Here is an 18824-nt window from a genome sequence, read left to right as displayed (position 1 = left end):
CTGTGCTAATCCATAAACTTACATATTTTGGACCCAAAAATTCGGTTTCCTGTGAGCTCAAAACATGTCTGTAATTTTGATTGTGGTTTATATCTAATGTTGATTTAGATCCCCGCAACGTGTGATTGACAACTTCTTACTTACTGTTTCACACAAAAACTGTGGGCATGTTTTAATTAACATGTTCACAAATTTCCTGCTTTCATTACAAAAAAATCTCCTAAGTTTTTCCTTAAGTGCTCAGCAGCAAAAAATGACCATAAAAAACACATTTACTATTTGAAATGAGATTGAAGGACTTGGTATTCAAAAGGTACATCAACACCCTTATAGCTAGTAATTTGCAGCCAAAAGAAGAAAAAAATTGAATTTGTGCCTGAATATGTTATGTGTCATAAAATCTACTTTAGTTTTATTGGGAAAGATAAAATTATTTGATTTCAATTCTCAATAAAAAGGAATTTAAGAAGAATCAAGCTTGAATCACAGCTCTGAAGGAACATCAGAAATACTCTTCTGTAGGAGATATCTTCAAAAAAAAAAAAAAAAAAAAACATTGCTGTAAACATTGCAGTCAAGTACACAAATGGCACATAACATTTCACACATTTTGGATGATTTTAGCAGCTGATTGGATGGTAAACACCAAAACGGAAAAATGAGCTTTAATTAGCTCTAGAGATTCAGCATCCTGGGGATAGATTTCAAGGTTTGAAAATTCATCAAGCAGACCAGGAAAAATACCACTATGTGATAAGTAACTTTCACTGGGTGACATAATAATATGCTTTTTGAAAATATTTCGAGGCAGTCCATTCGGATCTAGAAAAGCCCTTTCTAGCAACAGCAACTGATCATTTATGCCCCGAACAGTCATAGGGTCAGACAAATCCACAGCTTCCTGAGCAGAGTGAAATTTCATAGCAGCATTTGAGAAATTTTTGATAGCAAATTCAAGGTGATTCAAATCGACAGCATTATGTTCAACAATACCTTTCAGTTTCAAGCTCAAATTTAAGTAAAAATCTTGCAAGATTTGAGCGTAATCAAACAAATTAAAAGGTAAGAAAAGAGAGTCAGACAAATCTCTCAAGAGTTCGCCTAAAATTTTAACCACAGTAGCATGATACTTAAAAGTTGGATCAATAAAGTTCTTTACAAAATCAAAGTTATCAAATTCAGTATGGTGTAATGGATAGGATGAGCTGGACAGTGTGGAATCATGAATATACGATACATCAACGGCTGGGATGCCAGCATGAAGAAAGAACGGAGCGTAATTACCTCGCATGTCCATTTCTCTTATTTTTGGCCGAACCAACTGCATTGAACTTTTGATATAACTTTCTAGAAGGGTAGAATGATTATTGTGAGTCTGAGGCGGTTTGAATTCCATATCATCATAATCCTCAATTGATATTAATTTAGAAAATTTTGGATACAACAAATTTGACACATTCCTCTTTTTAGGAAAAGTAGCAAGCCATGAATCATACACAGTTTTAAAACCTTCTATTTTCTCATGTTCATTTGGATTGGAAACTTCTTTAGTAGCATTGAATATTGCATTGTATAAAAGTGGTGATGCAACTGCCCTAATGGAAGCATTGCCTGCTACCAAAATATCAGCGTTAATGTAAGCTACTGCTCTGCCATGCAACAATTTGAGATTTTCTTCAATCCATTCTGTTGAGCCAATCAAATTATGCTCTTCAGCACCCCAACTACAAAACAAAATGGTTCTACGGGGTCTCCACCCTTCTTTCAGAAGACGGCCATACACTCTGGTCAGTTCAAGCAATGCAGACGTTCCGCCAGCTGCATCAATAGCACCATATGCCCAAGCATCACGATGGCTGCCAATTATGACGTACCTATCCGGCTCGGTCTTGCCTCGAATTTTGCCGACGACATTGTAAATGGTTTTGTTAACGTATTGATTGTACACCTGCATGTGAATTTTCCATGTGGAATCCTTGAAGGATGGACCAATTTTATAAGTGAAATTAAATCCTCCCTGCCAGTCCTTTGGAGCATCATGATCCCCTAATGAACTTAACAGCTTATATGCATCCGCGTAACTTACCGGCTGCACTATCAACCCAGGAAGCAAAGCCGATGAAAGAGACAGACGGTTTGCGTCATGTCTTGCCGGATATCCTGGAGTCAAAGGGTCACCCGCTCCATTCCATAAGACTGAATCAGTTCTTGCTACATTTGGTGGCAGCCACCAGGTTTTGGGATATGGATCTGATTTTAGTATTGGAGGATTGTAATTTTCTGGATCTGGATATAAAATTAAGCCTGCGGCTTTGACTTGTTGTGCATTCCACACTATCTCATCAGCCGGCAATTTCCAATGCCTAGCAATGAAAATTTTCCCTTCAAGAGGAATACCTAATGCTTTCAAATGCTGAAAATCAGATGTTTGACCATAATTAACATATAATAAATTTCCAGAAACATTGCCAGGTTGTGAGTATGCACTGAATGCAGGATTTAAATTCTTTTTGCGAGGTGTATTGATAACAATTTTTTCTTCATTCAAATTGTCAGTAATCTTAATGACATTTGTCTTATCTTTGTGTGGATAACTTAGTAAAACATCATATTCAACAATATCAACAGAATCAACTCCATGATTAAGCCATTCTTTCTTTATATTTATAGCAAATTGCCGATCTGTAGAGCTGCCAGCAATATGTGGCTCCATGCTGTAAAATTTCATGAATTTTTCAATTTCTTGATTATTGATCATTTGGGAAATTTTCCTTCTCACATATGGATTAGCCTCCTGCACAGAGTGAAGTGCAACAGAAAGGGAGGGTACACATTCACTATGTTCAGAATGTGCAAAGTATCCAACAATTAAACCAATAACAGCCCCAATTAGTCCTATACCGACACCACCAATAACAAGATTTCTGTTAGAAACAACCCGTATGTCTTCGGTAGTTCTTTGGTAAATTTCGACATCACCTACCTCTTGATCCCCCCATGTTACTTGTTCAGCTTCCATACCGTCTTCGTTACGATATGGTCTATACTGCGCTGTCATCTTCATGAGCCTGAAGTCATAAATAAAACAAGTCGCCCAACAATGAGATGATACAGCATTACTAGTATCAAATAAACCGTTATATTAAATTAATATTCTACTTTACAACAACAATAGAAGTTGTTTCGTGTTGCGGGCGAAACGAGTTTTACTTGACAACACTATTTTACCTTGTTATCAAGAGAAACTACCATTTTAAAGACCAAATCGTTATTTGCCTAGACGCTCAAAACAAACTGACAACAACCGTCATTCACAGAAAATGCAGCTTTCACAGAGTTAAGTTGAGTTGACTACTGCTTCTATCGGATATATTTTCCCGTGCTTTAAACTAGATGGCGCCACTACTTAATTATTTTAGTTTTTAATTATTATTATTTATTTATTATGCTAGGCTTGGGCAATTCATTATGTCGCTTCCAAACACTTGATGGAGCCATAGAGTTTAACGCAGTTTAAACAGAGTTAATGATGTGCACTATTTCAGAACTTGTCCAAAGTCAATAGCACAAGAAGAGTCGTTTAAAAGAAAAATAAACTTAAAAGCAGGGTCGACCATAGTAAAATGTAGTGGTGGTAGGTGGTAGGTAGGTAGGTAGGTCGGAGCGACCTACCTACCTACCTTCCATGACCGTCATTTTCTAAAACCAATAATATAGAACTGAAGGAATTACTAGCTATCGCTACTAATTTCAATCAAGTACATTCCACGAATTTGCTTTAAATTAAGTTTAGACAGTTAGTATAGTCGAGGATTTACAGCATTACCCACTTTTTGATTTGAATTTAAGATCGCCCCTCCCTCCTTTTTGGAACTTTAATAATGTTTATATTTCTGTATGTGTCTTCCAACCATTTTCTTCCATGAACTACACTATACTGGTATTTATCGAAAAAAAAAACGGACATGCTTCGTTTCTTAAAGTCTCTTTTTTTTAAATTTTATTTTTATTACTCACTCCCCCGCCCATATAATGAATTAGTTATATCCTCCCCCTCCCCCATTATTGTAGGGATACACCCCTGACTTGAAAAATCAGACGCCCCCAAAATGGGGCAGCCCAGCACGGGCCTAGCTGTCTTCGATGATGAAGTTTTGTTTTTAAAACAACAGATAAAATTCTACCTAGTAAAACATATTTCAGTGAAATCTTGGAATTTTCTCTTTAATCGTATGAACAGAAAAGTTTGTGGACATTTTAAATGTCAAGAAAATTGGCGTATTTGATCTCGTTTTGTAAGATCATCTAATTCGGGAGAGTTCCTCAAGTGGCATAAGGCAGCAAACAATCAACAGCAGCGGAAAACCGTTGATTATAGTTTAAAGAAATTTTTTAAACATTTCATTTGATAAGTGACATATTTTGACCTTTTAGCCAAGATTATCCAAGAAAATTACATACACATTTTGGAACTTTCTTCAGTGCAAGAAAATTCAACCATGCTTTTGAACTTTTCACCTCTGTAGCCCCTTACAAAGTTGCTACCGGTCAATACAACACTATTTTTCCATGAAAAATAAAATAATGGATATGAACTGTTAAAAACTGAAAATAATTGGAGGTGCTATCCCAGAAAGTGGTTAGGTAGTGAAGGAAAACAGTGATCATGATTAGAGACCTATCCAAATTGCATTAATGAATTGATATTCAAACAATTTTGTTTGAAAATTTAAGGTAGGTAAGCAGTATTTTAATATTCAAAGATACCACCACGCACTTGCGAATCTGCTCAATAGATGGCAGCACTAAAAGTTTTGATTTTTTTTTCGCCTTACTTTCCCGTAAAAGTAAAAGAAAAAAAAATCATCTTAAAAAATGTAGCAAAAAAATAAATAAATAAAAAAGTCAAAAATAATTAAAATAATTAAATATTGAAAAATTAAAAATTGTAAAGAAGAGTTTTGAAACGTGGAAAATGTATCTCGATCTGTCGGTCTGTGCTGTCCCCCCTCCCCCCTTATAACTTTTGAATGAATAGTCCGATTCGAAAAAACTTTTCTTGGTCCAAAAGACCTTGGCATGGACCTCGCTCTCAAATTGCACTTTTTGATTTGAACAATTTTTTGGTTCAATCTCGAGCAATTTAAAAAAACTTTAAGGCAAACAAAGATCCTAAACTTAAAGGCGAATTTGCTTAAAACAAACTTGGTTGCAAAAAGATCTTGATGTTAAAGAATTGTAGAAAAAGTTTTCTTAAAAAAGGTATTTTTTTTTGAACAGTTCAAAAAAAATTAACAGAAGGAAGACGCGAAAATTTATTTTTTGGCACCAAAAAATTGAAAAGAAGAAGAAATGTACAAATGCGGGTGCGGTGTCGGAGGGGAAATGGGCAAGTCCCTACTCCGTCTCTAACTGCAAGAAGTGCTTAGTGTCGTCGACTTCGACTCCTGTACCCCAAAATCAGGCCTTTTTTTCCCGACTGCGCAGATTTGGCAGAAATGCAGACTCGGAGGGACTCCGACTCTTAGAATTTTAAAGTCTTCAACTCCCGACTCCGACTCCGGTTCCTTTATCCCAAAATCGGTCCGACTCCAACTTGGCGGCCCTGTTTCTTACCAGAGCTGTAAAGTCGTAGAAAAACCGACTCCAGCTCCGAGTCTGGGAATTTTAAAAACTCCGACTCCTTTACCACAAAAACGTCTCCGAATCTGCAAGCACAGGAAAGGATTCGGACTTATGAGGTAAAATGTCGACACCGACTCTTGGAATTTTTAAAACTTTGATTCCCGACTCTCACTCCGACTCATTTACCTTTTAAATTTGTCCGACTCCGCAATCCTACTTTTTACTGTGAAATAACCACTGCTGGTATGATTTGTTTTTATTTTCATTCTGAAGTTTTAATTTATTTATTCTATTTTTCAACGGGAAACAAAAAGGAAATTCGGAGTTCTTTATGTGTTTCTTACACGCAGTAGGAACCCCCTTCTACCTCCCTGGTTTCTTAACAAAAAAAGCAGTGCAGACTATTTTTTTATGGAGATTTTTTTTTTTCGAGCTGACATTTTATTACATATTTGTATATTTTCTAAAGTGTATCAATTTACTTTTTCTTTAATTTTTGGTAACGGGGGATAATAAAATCCAATACGTTTTATTTTAATCTAGAAAAAAGAGCTCTCTTTTTTTTAATTAAATTTATTTATTTTGATAAGCTTTTTATCTTTCATTCCTATTTTTATTAATGAAAGCTATTAAAGAACTTTAAATGGAAATAAATATATTAGTTGCATTGTTTAAAAGGTGCTACTACTTTATTTTTTCGTTCATTAATTTTTACATATCAATTTCTTCGGATGAGCGAAGCACATTTTCATTTTAGAAAGTAGGCTCGTTTAGTTCTAGACGGAACTTCTTGTTTTTCCTTTTGCATCTTTTTTTTTAGTTACATTCCTTTTTGAAGCCATTGTGATCAGGGCCAGATTAAGGCATGAGCATAGGGCACCAACGTTTTGGGAGCACCAAATCTGCGGGCAAAGTTTTAATTGGCAATTTTCATATTGCACTATAACAAGAAGTAAAAATTAAATCCAAAAAAAAGAAAAAAACCTTAAAATTTTAATCTCTTTCGCAAATCACAAAACCACCCCAAGTTTCGTGTATATTTACATAGTTATATAATAGATAATTTTGATATTTACGGCTTACTGCTATGAGCAAAGTTTGACGATGTGTTATGTGTAATTATCGTATACTACAGGGTTTAGGAGCGGAAACTTCCTTTTTTGAAAATGAAATAAAATATTTTATGCTATGTAAATGCCTAAAAAATTCTTTATTATTTTTTTCCTGTCACACATAATGGAAGATTATGCTTTGCACTGTTTTGAAAACAATATCTTGCTAGTGATATTGGCTGTTTCGGCTCGGATGCGGTTCTTCAGGTCCTCCAGGGTTTGTGGACGATCGTTATAATCCCACGATTTCAGATAACCTCACAGGAAATAGTCACCGGGGGCTAAATCATACGAGCGTGCAGACTAAGTCCCCAACCCATTCCGAACGAGTGGGTGTTAGAAAAACACCCCTACACAGTAAAAGCGTGATGCTGTCTCGACCAAAGCATGATGGCAACTGAAAGCGTAATGTAACAATACTTCCTTATCAGATATTTCCGTTGAGCCTCTTTCCCTCTGTGATGCTCCACTTTTTTTGCGCACCAAATTCAAAAAAGGAAGTTTCCACGCAGCACCCTACTGTGAAATACTTCTACTTTTTAAAATGAATACAATTGTAAAATAATGTCGCCAAATGTAGCATGGCTGTGTTAACACGCTAATATCAAAATATTTTGCTGCTTCGCTATGTAGAATAAGTGGAGGGGGAGGGAGCACCAAATCAATTTCGTGCCCAGTATCTTCCAAAATCATAGTCGGGCCCTGATTGTGATTGTTAAAACGTCAAGGACAGAATTAATAACATATTTCTGGACCCTTTAAGCTCATTACTAAGTTGCAATCTGATTCTGATTTAGATACCACTTCTGCTGCAGATGCATTCCTAGTCAGAAAGATTGCATAATCATGCTTTATAATAAGATCATAAATTTTTCTAGGGGGTTTCAAAAGGCAAGGTATCGATTACTGTGCCGCAGATACTCTGTATAAATAAAAAATCGCACTGACGGCAACAAAGATGATAAGAGCTGGAACCTCCGTGGCTCTGTGTTAGAAGCTTCGCCTGAAAGGCGGAGGTCGTATGTTCGATTCCCACCGGTGCCCTGGGTAATATTTCCTTCACGTGTGAAGTTAACCTTTCCAGCGCGTTTGGTCCTCTATGTATGTGATGATGTTAAAGCTCTGAATAAATAAAGAGAAAATGATCAGAGCTTTCAAACGGTTGATGGAGCTGGGTATCCATTTACAAGAAAAATATCAGTTAGAAGATGACTGCGTTGACGTAAACATGTAGCACGTCCCGCCAATGAAATAAGAAATGTGATACGGTTTTTGCGTTGGGAGGAATTTGGACTCCCTCCCCCTCTTTGATTTCCCGACTACGCGCCAAGTGATTTCCATCCCTTTGGATTTTAAAAGAAAAACTTGTGTGGTCAGCAGTTATGAATCAATGCTTCGGTTCAGAATGCCATCTTGAAGTGGTCGTTAATTTCATTCTTGACGATGCATTTCCTCCATGCCGGACTTCCCAATATTTCTTTTCAGGTGGAAGTTACTTGGTGCGAGATCGGGTTTGTAAAGCAATTTGGCGCCTTTGGATAGGCGCACCGGGCATTTGCCCAAATGCACACATGGCCAGTCCTATCTTCTGACCTGTAATATATGTAAGAATGAATTTTGAAAAATGCCACTGGTTTAACAAAGCATTTTTAATTTTCAGTTATAGGAACATATATCGCCCATTTTGTGGGGACAGTCCGTCAGCTTCCATTTTAAACGATTTGTCCCCAATGGAGTATACAAGGCGATCCAGGCGATCTAGTTCCATCTTTTCATTCAAAAGAAAATTCTAATAAACAAAACTATTAGTTTGTTAAAGGATTTTAAGCCGGTGTCCTTGCTCCAGGCGACAGGTGGGGGAGGGAGGGTGGCAAATTCACACTTATTTCTGTGTTTTTATAGTTGAACCTCAATATAAAAACAAGAAAAATGATGAGTGAGGATTCAAGATTTGCCTCGGCTAGAAAAAATTGTAGATCTGGCCCTAAATTTATTGCTCTCATTTCTAAATAAAAAAAATCCAGGAGCAAAAGGGGGAAAAAATCTTTTTGCTTATTTTACATAAATATTAGCGTCTGTAATGGCAACAGGTGAAGTAAAGTTATTTATTTACACATGGCGCCGAAGAAATTGCACGTGTGTGTAGAGAAATTGAAAACAATTCTTGTTATAGAAACTTTTAAATCTCTTATTTCATACGTTTTGTAAAGTTATTACTTGATTTTAATTCGCATCTCAATCGTGTTTGTTAAAATCACCTTAAACCCAACTGTTACATATAAAATAACAATATTTTTTGCAAACAGTTCAGGTTGCTGTAGTGGCAAATTTAAATTGTTGAAAATTTAGTGAATTTACCTTCTTGGTTTCTTTATTTTGAAAAAATAGTTTTGTATTTTGCTTGCATTGCAAGGCAAATCAGATTACTTTTTTGAAAGTGCTCAAGGTAAGTGCGTTTTAAAAGCTTGTGCAAATATTCTAATTTTGGAAACTTTCTTGTGTTAAAGATTTTTTATATTGAGCTGCTGATTTTATGATCAGGAAATAAAATCAGAAATACAGAAACAGTCTTAAATTCATCATAAAAGCAATTAATAATATAATTAAAGCTTATTTTTGCGAACGAAGCGTCAGTTTTAATTTAAATGAAAGTTATTATTTTCAGAACTGTCAAATATTAAAAACAACTGTCAGAGTAGGTAATGTAATTGTAAGAAAAGTAACTACAAGGGTTGGTAAGTTTGACGCAGGACAGTTTACTGTAGTTTGAACCCTGAAGAAATGAAAAAGTACCTAATGTGAAAAAGTAAAGGAAAATATTAAATGTTCAATCGCAAAAATTTGCACACTACTGTAAATCTAACATATTGAACTGTTGTATCTGCGATTGTCGTAAAATTGAAATAAACTCGAGGGAGTTTAATCCATTAATGCGGGTCGGTACAAAAATATATCAACTGGGAATTTTTTTAAAAATTCTTTGTTACAGGGTGCTATCAGCCCAACAACCAGAGTCAGATAAAAGTATAAAGTATCTGCGCACGAAACTCAAAAGTATCTGCAAGCTAATCATTGTCTATCACGTACAAAAAAAAAAAAAAAAAAAAGAAACAGGGAGCGGGGGGAGTGTCCGGATTCCAAAAAAAAAAAAAAATAATCATAAGAATAAATACTTGCAGGTATATGCTTTGAGGTTATAAGGAACTATTTTTCATGCCAATTATGTGAGCCTATGGATGCAAAGACCTAAGCTAAATTTCAAAACTTTAAAACTAAGCTTCTTTTAGCAGTCTATATTATCTAGCTATGAATACTACATTTTACATTAGCAATGTTAATTTTAAACAAATTAGAAATAAAGAAGGAAAACCTGAGTGATTGTCCCGAGATGCCCGTGCTCGCAACAAATGTATCCGCACAGCAGCGAATATATTCGCCTTACGCGCTTGCGTACATACTAACTATTAGTAATTTTTACAAATTAATTGAATAATATCAGTTTAAAACAAATTAAAAGTGAAAAATAAGAACTTGAACGATTATCGCAAGATGTGCGTGCCCACAGCGAATGTATTCACCTTACGCGCTTTCGTATATATTATCTATTTATAACTTTTACAAATTAATTTAAAATATCAGTTTTAAACAAATTAGAAATAAGCAGTAAGAATTTAAACGATTATTGCGAGGTGCGAGAGCACACAGCGAATGTATTCGCACAGCAGCGAATACATCCACCGAATGCGCGGGTGTACTATATACATCTTGTAATAATTTTTACAACCTAAATAAATAATATCAATATTAATTTGAAACGAATTAGAAGTAAAGATATTGTCTTTACTTCTTTTTCGTTTCAAATTGATCTTCAATTGATCTAATCTTTATCTTTTATTTAAGACTTTTGTACGATTATCGGACGATGTGCAACTCCACGGCGAATGTATCCGTACGTCAGCAGATGTATCCATGCACGGCGTGCGTCTACATTATCTAGCTCTGCCAACAACTAGGCATTTTACATAGCATTTATTTTAGCAATTTCAAAGTTTTAAAATTGTGATATAATTTAACAGTGTATTTGATTCAAATATACTTTTAAAAAGTTGTTTTTATATATGTTTTGTGTTGTATATTCACTTTTACTTTCAATGGTAGAAAATTGTACCAACCAGCAAATATGTAGTGGGCAGTTCTCAAAAGGTGGGAACAAAAAAGTTAACTTTGAGCAATTTCAAAAATTTTCGAATTTGACATCAATTTTGATTTTATTCTATAGTATGCATACCTAGAACACAATATATGAACATGAAAAGACAGCAGGTATTTGTAAAAATTGTTAATTAGCAAATTAAATCAGCAATCGGTAGTTAACAGATTTTGGTCATTGTTTTCCTGTAGGTAACGGATTTTGGACATCATCTTAACGTAAGTTTCACCATTTTTGACAATTGTTAATCTGATTTTTAACTTTTCCAATGAAAATTTTATTTACTACTTTTTAAATTTTGCAATTTAATAATAAAGAGGATATTAATGAAACACTTGAATGGCTATACATGCTGCTCCTTACATTTAATAAAGTTTTGGAATGATTTTGAAGAAATTGATGCAAGGTTAAAAAAAAAGCTTCAAATTAAAAATAATTTAATTGTAAAAAGTGACATCAGTTTTAATAATGAATATTTTTTCTAATGTCATAAGAATTAAAATGATGTCTAAAAGGTGATAAAGTCGCCAAAACTGGTACAGCTGACGATAAACTACATTTGTCAAATTGGAATTCCCCTCTGGTAACGTTTAGCTTATCGTATACTGTGTTGTCGCCAACGGAGGTTTGCTTGGCGATTTTAGCGCAAAATGGCTTTCGGTTCGATCATAAGCAGCCATGTTTCTACTGTAATTTATGTATTGTTCAATGTGTAACATATTAATTATGCAGAATACCAATGGATTAAAGAAGATAACATTATAATAACATTTTTTATTGAGGTTAGAAGACAGTAGATCATCAAAAATTATGAATAAATGGACAGAATTATCGGCGTCAAGATCATAACGCCATTTGGACATCTCACATGTATGTTGAAAAAAAATTATTTTTCTTCTAAGATACTGCATAAAAGCTTATGAAAACACTTTTAAACAATTAAAAATTGATTCCGAGGCTCGATAAACACCTTTAAAATGAAAACATCATATACTTAGTTCTCAAAAAATAGCATTGTAAATATCGTAAATTTTGGACATGCATCAAATTTCAAACTTACTATTTTCTAAAATCGTTTACAAAGTGAATAATCTGTCTTTACTTTTGTTATTTGTGTAAAATATTAACAAAAAATTATTCAGTGTAAGATTCATACCTTTAAATTTTTTTTGAAACATATGGAAATAATTTAAAAAAAATTTTCTTTAATGGTACATTTGCTCAGTTAACGTTTTGGTATGTCCAAAATTGCGCCTTTTAGCAAAGAAAATATTTTTTTAAGGGCATTTAAAGAGCATTTTTTCCATAATTTATGTCAATTCTTGTCTCTATACAGTATTATAATTTAACTCAAAAATTTTTGAGTTAATTAAAATGAAAGTTATTTGGTGTTGAAGCTTCAAAGTTGAGGTCTGTGTTTGCTCCCACCTTTTGAGAACTGCCCTAGTCTCAGTCTTGCTTCTGGGGCAAATGAACTGTTTGACCTAAAATGTGTACAAATAAGTGATACATTTTAAAGATTTTATGTATTTTAATATTTTTGCCAATTTGATTTTCAAAGTGTGTATTCAGAGTAAAACATTCAAGACAACGATAGCTTTTTCTATTTTTTTGAAGTTCGCTCCCCGCTTGAGCCTTTCAATAGAGCTGCAAGTGTTTAGAAATCTCAGAATATGTCATTGTAAATGAGTCGATAGTCCTTTATTTTGGACATTATGGACGCAAAAAGTTGATAAGAGGAAATTCTATGTGATTTGGATGTAAGCTGTGGGTTTTATTCTCATCATATAGACTTTTATTTCATGCGGTATCATATATTGCAGCGCCTAAACAAATTGGTTTTGGCTGACCTTTCACTTGGATTTTTTCAAAAGTACTAAGTACCAGAGGAAACTCATGTCATCATGGGCAATTTTTTACTTTTGTTCTTGTGCTAAAAGAACTTCCTAATGCTCATGGGATATGCTTTCAGCTTATGCATTGAAAGAGAATATACAATTAGATGTCCATTGAGTCCAAGAAATGAAGTGAAGAAACACACACACAATCAACCAAGACAGGCATAAGATGATGTGGCAATGTAGATAATGTTGTAAAATGGGAACAGTACTGCTGCATCAGTTACAAGTAATAAAGTATGCACGACATGATGTGAATCATTCAGTAAATAATGGGACTTATGAGAAAAATAATATAATTTTTCCTATGTCAAAGCTATTGAAAACACAGGAAAATGCGTCTGTAGGGCAGACCTTTGTGATCTGTAGATGAATACAGTATTATAATGGGGGGGGGGGGGGAGGGTCAGAAAAAAAAGTAGTGGTCATTTTTTTCTTAACCAATTTGTATAAAGTACTGTAAAAGTGCTAGCCCATATACTAGAATTTATGAAACAATGATTCACGGCTCACCCCAAATTGATTCTAATGTATAAATATGCAGTTTGAAAAATATTTTTAAAATGTAATTACCGTATTTTCGGGAATAAGCGCCGCATCGTAATATATTCTCAAAGAAAAAGGTTTTTTAATGTATGCGCCACATACGGTATAAACGCCACACCTTCCATAAGTGCGCACCCAGCATTAAACAACTTAAAAGCACAATCAGTAGTAAAGAAAGCTGGATTAAATGTAAGTAAACATTTTTTTTTATTTCTCATTATTTTTAGTTAACGATATAGAAATATTTTCAAAAATCCCCATTTTGCACTTTTGGCCTTCGGCATCCCTCGATTAGCCATCACTTTCAATGGTTAATTTATCCAATTTCCAACGGCAAACGCATCTCTCGTCAATGCCAAAATCTCTGGCAGCAAAATGATTTCCAGTTGCTTATGCCTTTATTACCTAAAACTTAAAGGCTGCAGTATAACTTTTCAATTGCTTAGGAGCCATTTCAAAAGCAACTCTAAAAAAAAATCGTAAAAAAAGATAAGCACGAACGACAGCAAAATATGCAACACGACAATGTGAGTGAATAATAAAATTAGAGCTAGGAGACAAGTTTCCCAATAGGTTGGTTGACCAAGCAACCCATTTTTGTGAGGGAAGTGGTAAATTCCCTTTACACAGTAAAAATCCATCCTTATCTCTTACTAGTACTTTTGCTGCCTCCTCTCCCAAACCCCTTCGCTCCGACGTGATAAGGCTTACTTGCCCACGTGTTTAAGCGTTTCTCTCCTCAGTGAAACATGTGCAATCGCTGGCTCACCTTCCCTCCCCCCTCTTTGCTTTACTTGTCGCCCAAGGTCGAAGGACTTCCTGTCCATTTGCTCCGACGCGATAAGGCTTGCTCGCGCATGTGGATCAGCATTTCTCTCCTCAGTGAAACACGTGCAGTCACTGACTCACCTTCCCTCCCCCCTTTTTTTTTCTTGTTGCCCAAGGGCGAAGGATTTCGCAAAATGAAAGCAAACGATGTGGTGCCATCTGTTAGCAGCATTTTTCAATTTTTTTTTTAACTTGAAAAAAAAACACTGTATCCGCCGCACCCGTTATATGCGCCCCACCAGCAATTTTTTTACTTTTTTTTTTGTATGTGCCACGGCGCTTATTCCCGAAAATATGGTACTGTTTTTACTATTTTTTAGTTTTAAATTTTTCTCAGTTCATATTTCATAACATTTTATTTTATAAATTGATCACAAAAATTATAAATTTTAAATAATTTTATTTATTTAAGTGCAAGCAATATTTTACAATAATAGATATTTATAATCGATAATCAATACAATTATTGGAATCAAACAGTAAATTTAAAATTTGCACAAAAAATATGTTCAGACTGCACAAACGCCGGTTGGTAGAAAAATCTACCATAAAAATAAAAATAGAAAATTCAACTAGAAAAATAAAATTAATATATGATGTGCTTACTAGACATAATATGAACAAATGCTAATAAAATTATCAAAATTTATTGTTTTTTTCGAAACCAACATTAATGGGTTAAGAATTCCACTGGAAAGTCAACTCTCCACAGCCAGCTTATTTACTTCTCAAGTTTGTTAGGGGTTTAAACCAGGAGGGCGAGGTTCATGATGCAAACTGCAGAATATATTTTTTTTTTGGGGGGGGGGGTGCAATTTGATAGGCTTTTTCGTGAGGCAAAGTCTGCAGTGGAAGGAAATCTCCAAAAGTCTGGAGGGGAAAAAAAAGAGAAAGAGATTTTTTGATGATTGTACAAATAAAATGACCATTTATTTTACCAATTTTAGGCGTTTGCAAATGTATATTAAGAAAGTAATAGTGCCCTTTTAAAAAATTGTTTATGGCAGACAAAAACAGAAATGAACACAAACAATTTATGCAATTTGTTGTATCCTTCCTTATTCATCTTAGTTGGAAGGTGGTGCGTGGGTTTACTTAAGTAACGAACATCGAAACCGCTTACGAACAACAAATACTTTACTCGCACAAGCACACAAAATTACATACATCCTAACAAAAAGTGAAAGCACTTTTCTTCCCAGTTACAGTTAGATCTCGATCCAGTTTACATTCTCATACAGTCACAGTTAAAGTTAATAGCATTAAGACACTACATCCCTCCCCCCAAAGTCCTTATAACTACAGATCAAGTCTCTTTGGAGGCTTTCTGATTCGAGTTGACCGTCGAAGCACTGGAGTTAGTTCAGCAGCTGGCAAGGGCTTGGGATCTGGAGCAGTTGTAGGCATTATTGTCTTTCTGGATGGACTTTTTGGATCGGGGTACACCACAGGTGAATTTGGACAAACATTGGAGCTAGCGGGTTCATCAGAATCTCGGGAAGCCTCGCAAACAGACTCCCTATTTGGCTCGGATTGAACCGTGGACGATTCCTGTACCCTGTATCTAGGGACTGTACTCTGTGACGTCTCGGACTCGGATACTGCAGTGTTGCGTATCTGGTCGATGTGTCTCTTCCATAACTGTCCGTTAACATCTATGGTGTAATGCAGGTGACCCTCACTACTGACGACTGTACCGAATTTCCACCTTCTATCTCCTTGGCGATAATTCCGTACGGCGACTCGATCACCGGTATTGAAAAATCGATCTCTGAAACAAATATCTTTTTTTCGTCTTAGATCTATCTGGTGTCGAACATCGGGTATGAGCAGATCAATTAATGTCCTTATCTCTCTCTTCATAAACATGAATGATGGGCTTTGTTGGGTAGTCATGTTTGGAGCTTTGCGATATTGCATTAAAAACGTGTTTATTTTTTGACGAAGGGAACCTGGGAAGTCAGACATCGCCCTTAGCGATTGTTTAACGGTATATACATACCTCTCTGCCTGACCATTACTAGATGGCTTATAAGGAGCACAAGTTTTATGTACAATACCATTGCATTTCAGGAATTTTTCAAGCTCTTCTGATTTAAGCTGCGGTCCATTATCACTGACAAGGGTAATGGGTAACCCATATCTCGAAAAACACTCTCTTAGGCATTCGTTGGTGTTTTCAGAAGTAATTTTCTTCATAGGAAATACTTCAAGCCATTTGGAGTACGCGTCCACTACGATAAATAACATGTGTTCGAAAATTGGGCCAGCAAAATCTATATGAATTCTCTCCCAGGGTGCACTTGGATATTCCCAGTAGTGTGTTTTAACTTTTGGGGGATCAGCTTTATGCTTTGCACATTCTGTGCAGCTTCTTACCATCTCTTCAATATCCTTATCAATATTCTTCCAATAGATGTATGAGCGGGCTATGCCCTTCATTTTCACCATACCCAGATGGTCTGTGTGGAGATCTTCAAGTACTCTTCTTTGGTAGCATTTTGGAATGCACACCCTGGATCCACGTAAGATGCATTCATCTTCTACAGCAAACTGGGCAGTGTCATCTCCCTTCCCTCTTACATGTTTCCCTGATTTTAAGGCATGATAGATGGGCTTTAGCTCTTCATCAAGCTTGGATTCTCTAGCAAGATCCTTTGAAGTAATTGGCAAAGTCTCAATTTGGCACATTTGAAACATAGATATTTCATCTCTCAGATCTAAATCTTCTGATTTTAAAGGAAGTCGTGATAAGAAGTCTGCATTACCATGCTCAGCAGTGTTCCGATATATAATGTCAAATTGGTACGCTTGTAAAAATAATGCATAATGCAATAATCTTGTTGCTGACAATACAGGAAGACCTTTTTTGCAACTAAATATGGCAACAAGAGGTTTATGATCAGTGACCAGAGTAAATCTTCTACCTTTTAAGTATAAATAAAATTTTTTTATTCCCCAAATAATTCCCAAGGCTTCCTTATCTATTTGAGAATATCGCTGCTCGGTTGGGGTCAATGTTCGAGATGCAAATGCAATAGGATGTTCAGATCCGTCGGGAAATTGGTGCGCAAGGACGGCGCCTAAGCCAACAGGTGAAGCATCTGTTGACAAGATAACTGGTAAGCTAGGATCGTAATGAGCAAGGACTCTGTCCGAACATATTTCTTTCTTGATTTTATCGAATGCTTCAGAACATTCCGCATCCCAATTCCATTGAACCCCCTTACGGGTCAATTGATGCAACGGATATGCCAATGTTGCAATATCTTTCGAGAATCGACCATAAAAATTTACAAGTCCCATAAACGACTGAATCTCTTGAACATTTTGGGGAGTTTTTGCCTTCATAATAGCTAAAATTTTGTCATCTGTTTTTGACAAGCCCTGAGCATTGATTTTGAACCCGAGGAATTGTATTTCACTTTGAAAAAATTTGCTTTTTTTATTATTTAACTTTAGGCCATGTAGCCGACATCTTTCAAAGAATTTTTCTAACTTTTCGCAATGGGTTTCTATATCGGGCGTAGCAATGCGAGCATCATCAAAAAATACTTCTACCCCATCTAAATCCTTAAATACAGATTCAATGTAGCGCTGCCATACCGCTGGTGCGGCATTCACCCCATACATTAAACGTTTACAAATGTAGAGGCCTTTGTGAGTGCTTATTGTGAGGAGTTTTTGACTCTGTTCGTGCATTTCCATCTGCAGATAAGCTTGACTAAAGTCAATTTTAGAAAAAACTCTACCCCCACTGAGTGATGAAAAAATTTCCTCTACTCGCGGCAAGGGGTATTGCTGGACTTTAAGATTTTTATTCAGCGTGACTGAATAATCAGCACATAATCGTATGCTGCCATCTGCCTTAACAATTGGTACTATTGGGGTCGCCCAGTCACTTGTTTCTGTTTTTTCTATAATGCCTTCCCTCTCAAGTCTATCGATTTCTTCTTCAACTTTATTCTTAAGAGCGAAAGGTACAACGCGTTGTCTGCAAAAAATAGGTTTTGCATCCGGCTGCAGCTCTAATTTGCATTTATAATTCTTTATTTTCCCAACACTTGAATTATCAAAAATATCTGCATACTTGTTAAAAAGTAATTTTAAACGATCATTTTCAGCTCCAGTTGTTTTGACATGTTTGATGCCTGCCCAGTCAATATTAATTTTGTGTAACCATTCTCGACCAAAGATTGTGTCTAAATCTTGTTCTACTAGGTAAAGATTTAATTCCTGTTGCTGATTATGATATTTAACATCTACTGTTACGTATCCCAGAGGTACAAGAGAATTTCCATTGTACGTCTTAAAAACTAAATTAGTAGGAGAAAGTTCCTTTCCAGAAATTTTCCGGAATTTTTTTATGCTCATGACTGATACAGTTCCCCCTGTGTCCAGTTCCATCTGCACTGGTGTATCATCAATGGAAACCGAAATCATTATTGGAGGTTGTTTTGGTTCCTCCTTTAAGTTTGACTTTAGTGTCACTTCGTACATGGGTACGCTATTTATATTGTTTTCCCCCACTTGCTTCTGTTTTACAAAATTCTTTTTGGTTTTGGGTGTTCTCTGGGCAGCAAAACAAGCTACTTTAATATGCCC

At 35.5% G+C, this 18824-nt stretch overlaps 2 protein-coding genes across 2 annotated transcripts in view; one reads left to right on the top strand and one right to left on the bottom strand.

Moving 5' to 3' along the window:
* Window positions 1-546: 546 nt before the first annotated feature.
* On the bottom strand, window positions 547-3250 carry LOC129225779 (putative N-acetylated-alpha-linked acidic dipeptidase). The gene has a single exon (XM_054860288.1). The coding sequence runs from the start codon at window positions 3062-3064 to the stop codon at window positions 602-604; it is 2463 nt and encodes an 820-aa protein (XP_054716263.1). The 5' UTR covers window positions 3065-3250; the 3' UTR covers window positions 547-601.
* A 5611-nt stretch (window positions 3251-8861) lies between these two features.
* The window catches only part of LOC129225721 (RNA-binding protein 28-like), a 68461-nt gene continuing 58498 nt past the window's right edge, over window positions 8862-18824 (top strand). The window contains exon 1 of the mRNA XM_054860214.1: window positions 8862-9183. The gene's annotated coding sequence lies outside the window, so the exon portion shown is untranslated. The remainder of the gene's footprint in view (window positions 9184-18824) is intronic.

Source organism: Uloborus diversus, chromosome 7, assembly GCF_026930045.1.
Source record: "Uloborus diversus isolate 005 chromosome 7, Udiv.v.3.1, whole genome shotgun sequence".
In the NCBI taxonomy this organism is placed as follows: Eukaryota; Metazoa; Arthropoda; class Arachnida; order Araneae; family Uloboridae; genus Uloborus; species Uloborus diversus.
This window is presented reverse-complemented; position numbering and strand designations above follow the sequence as displayed.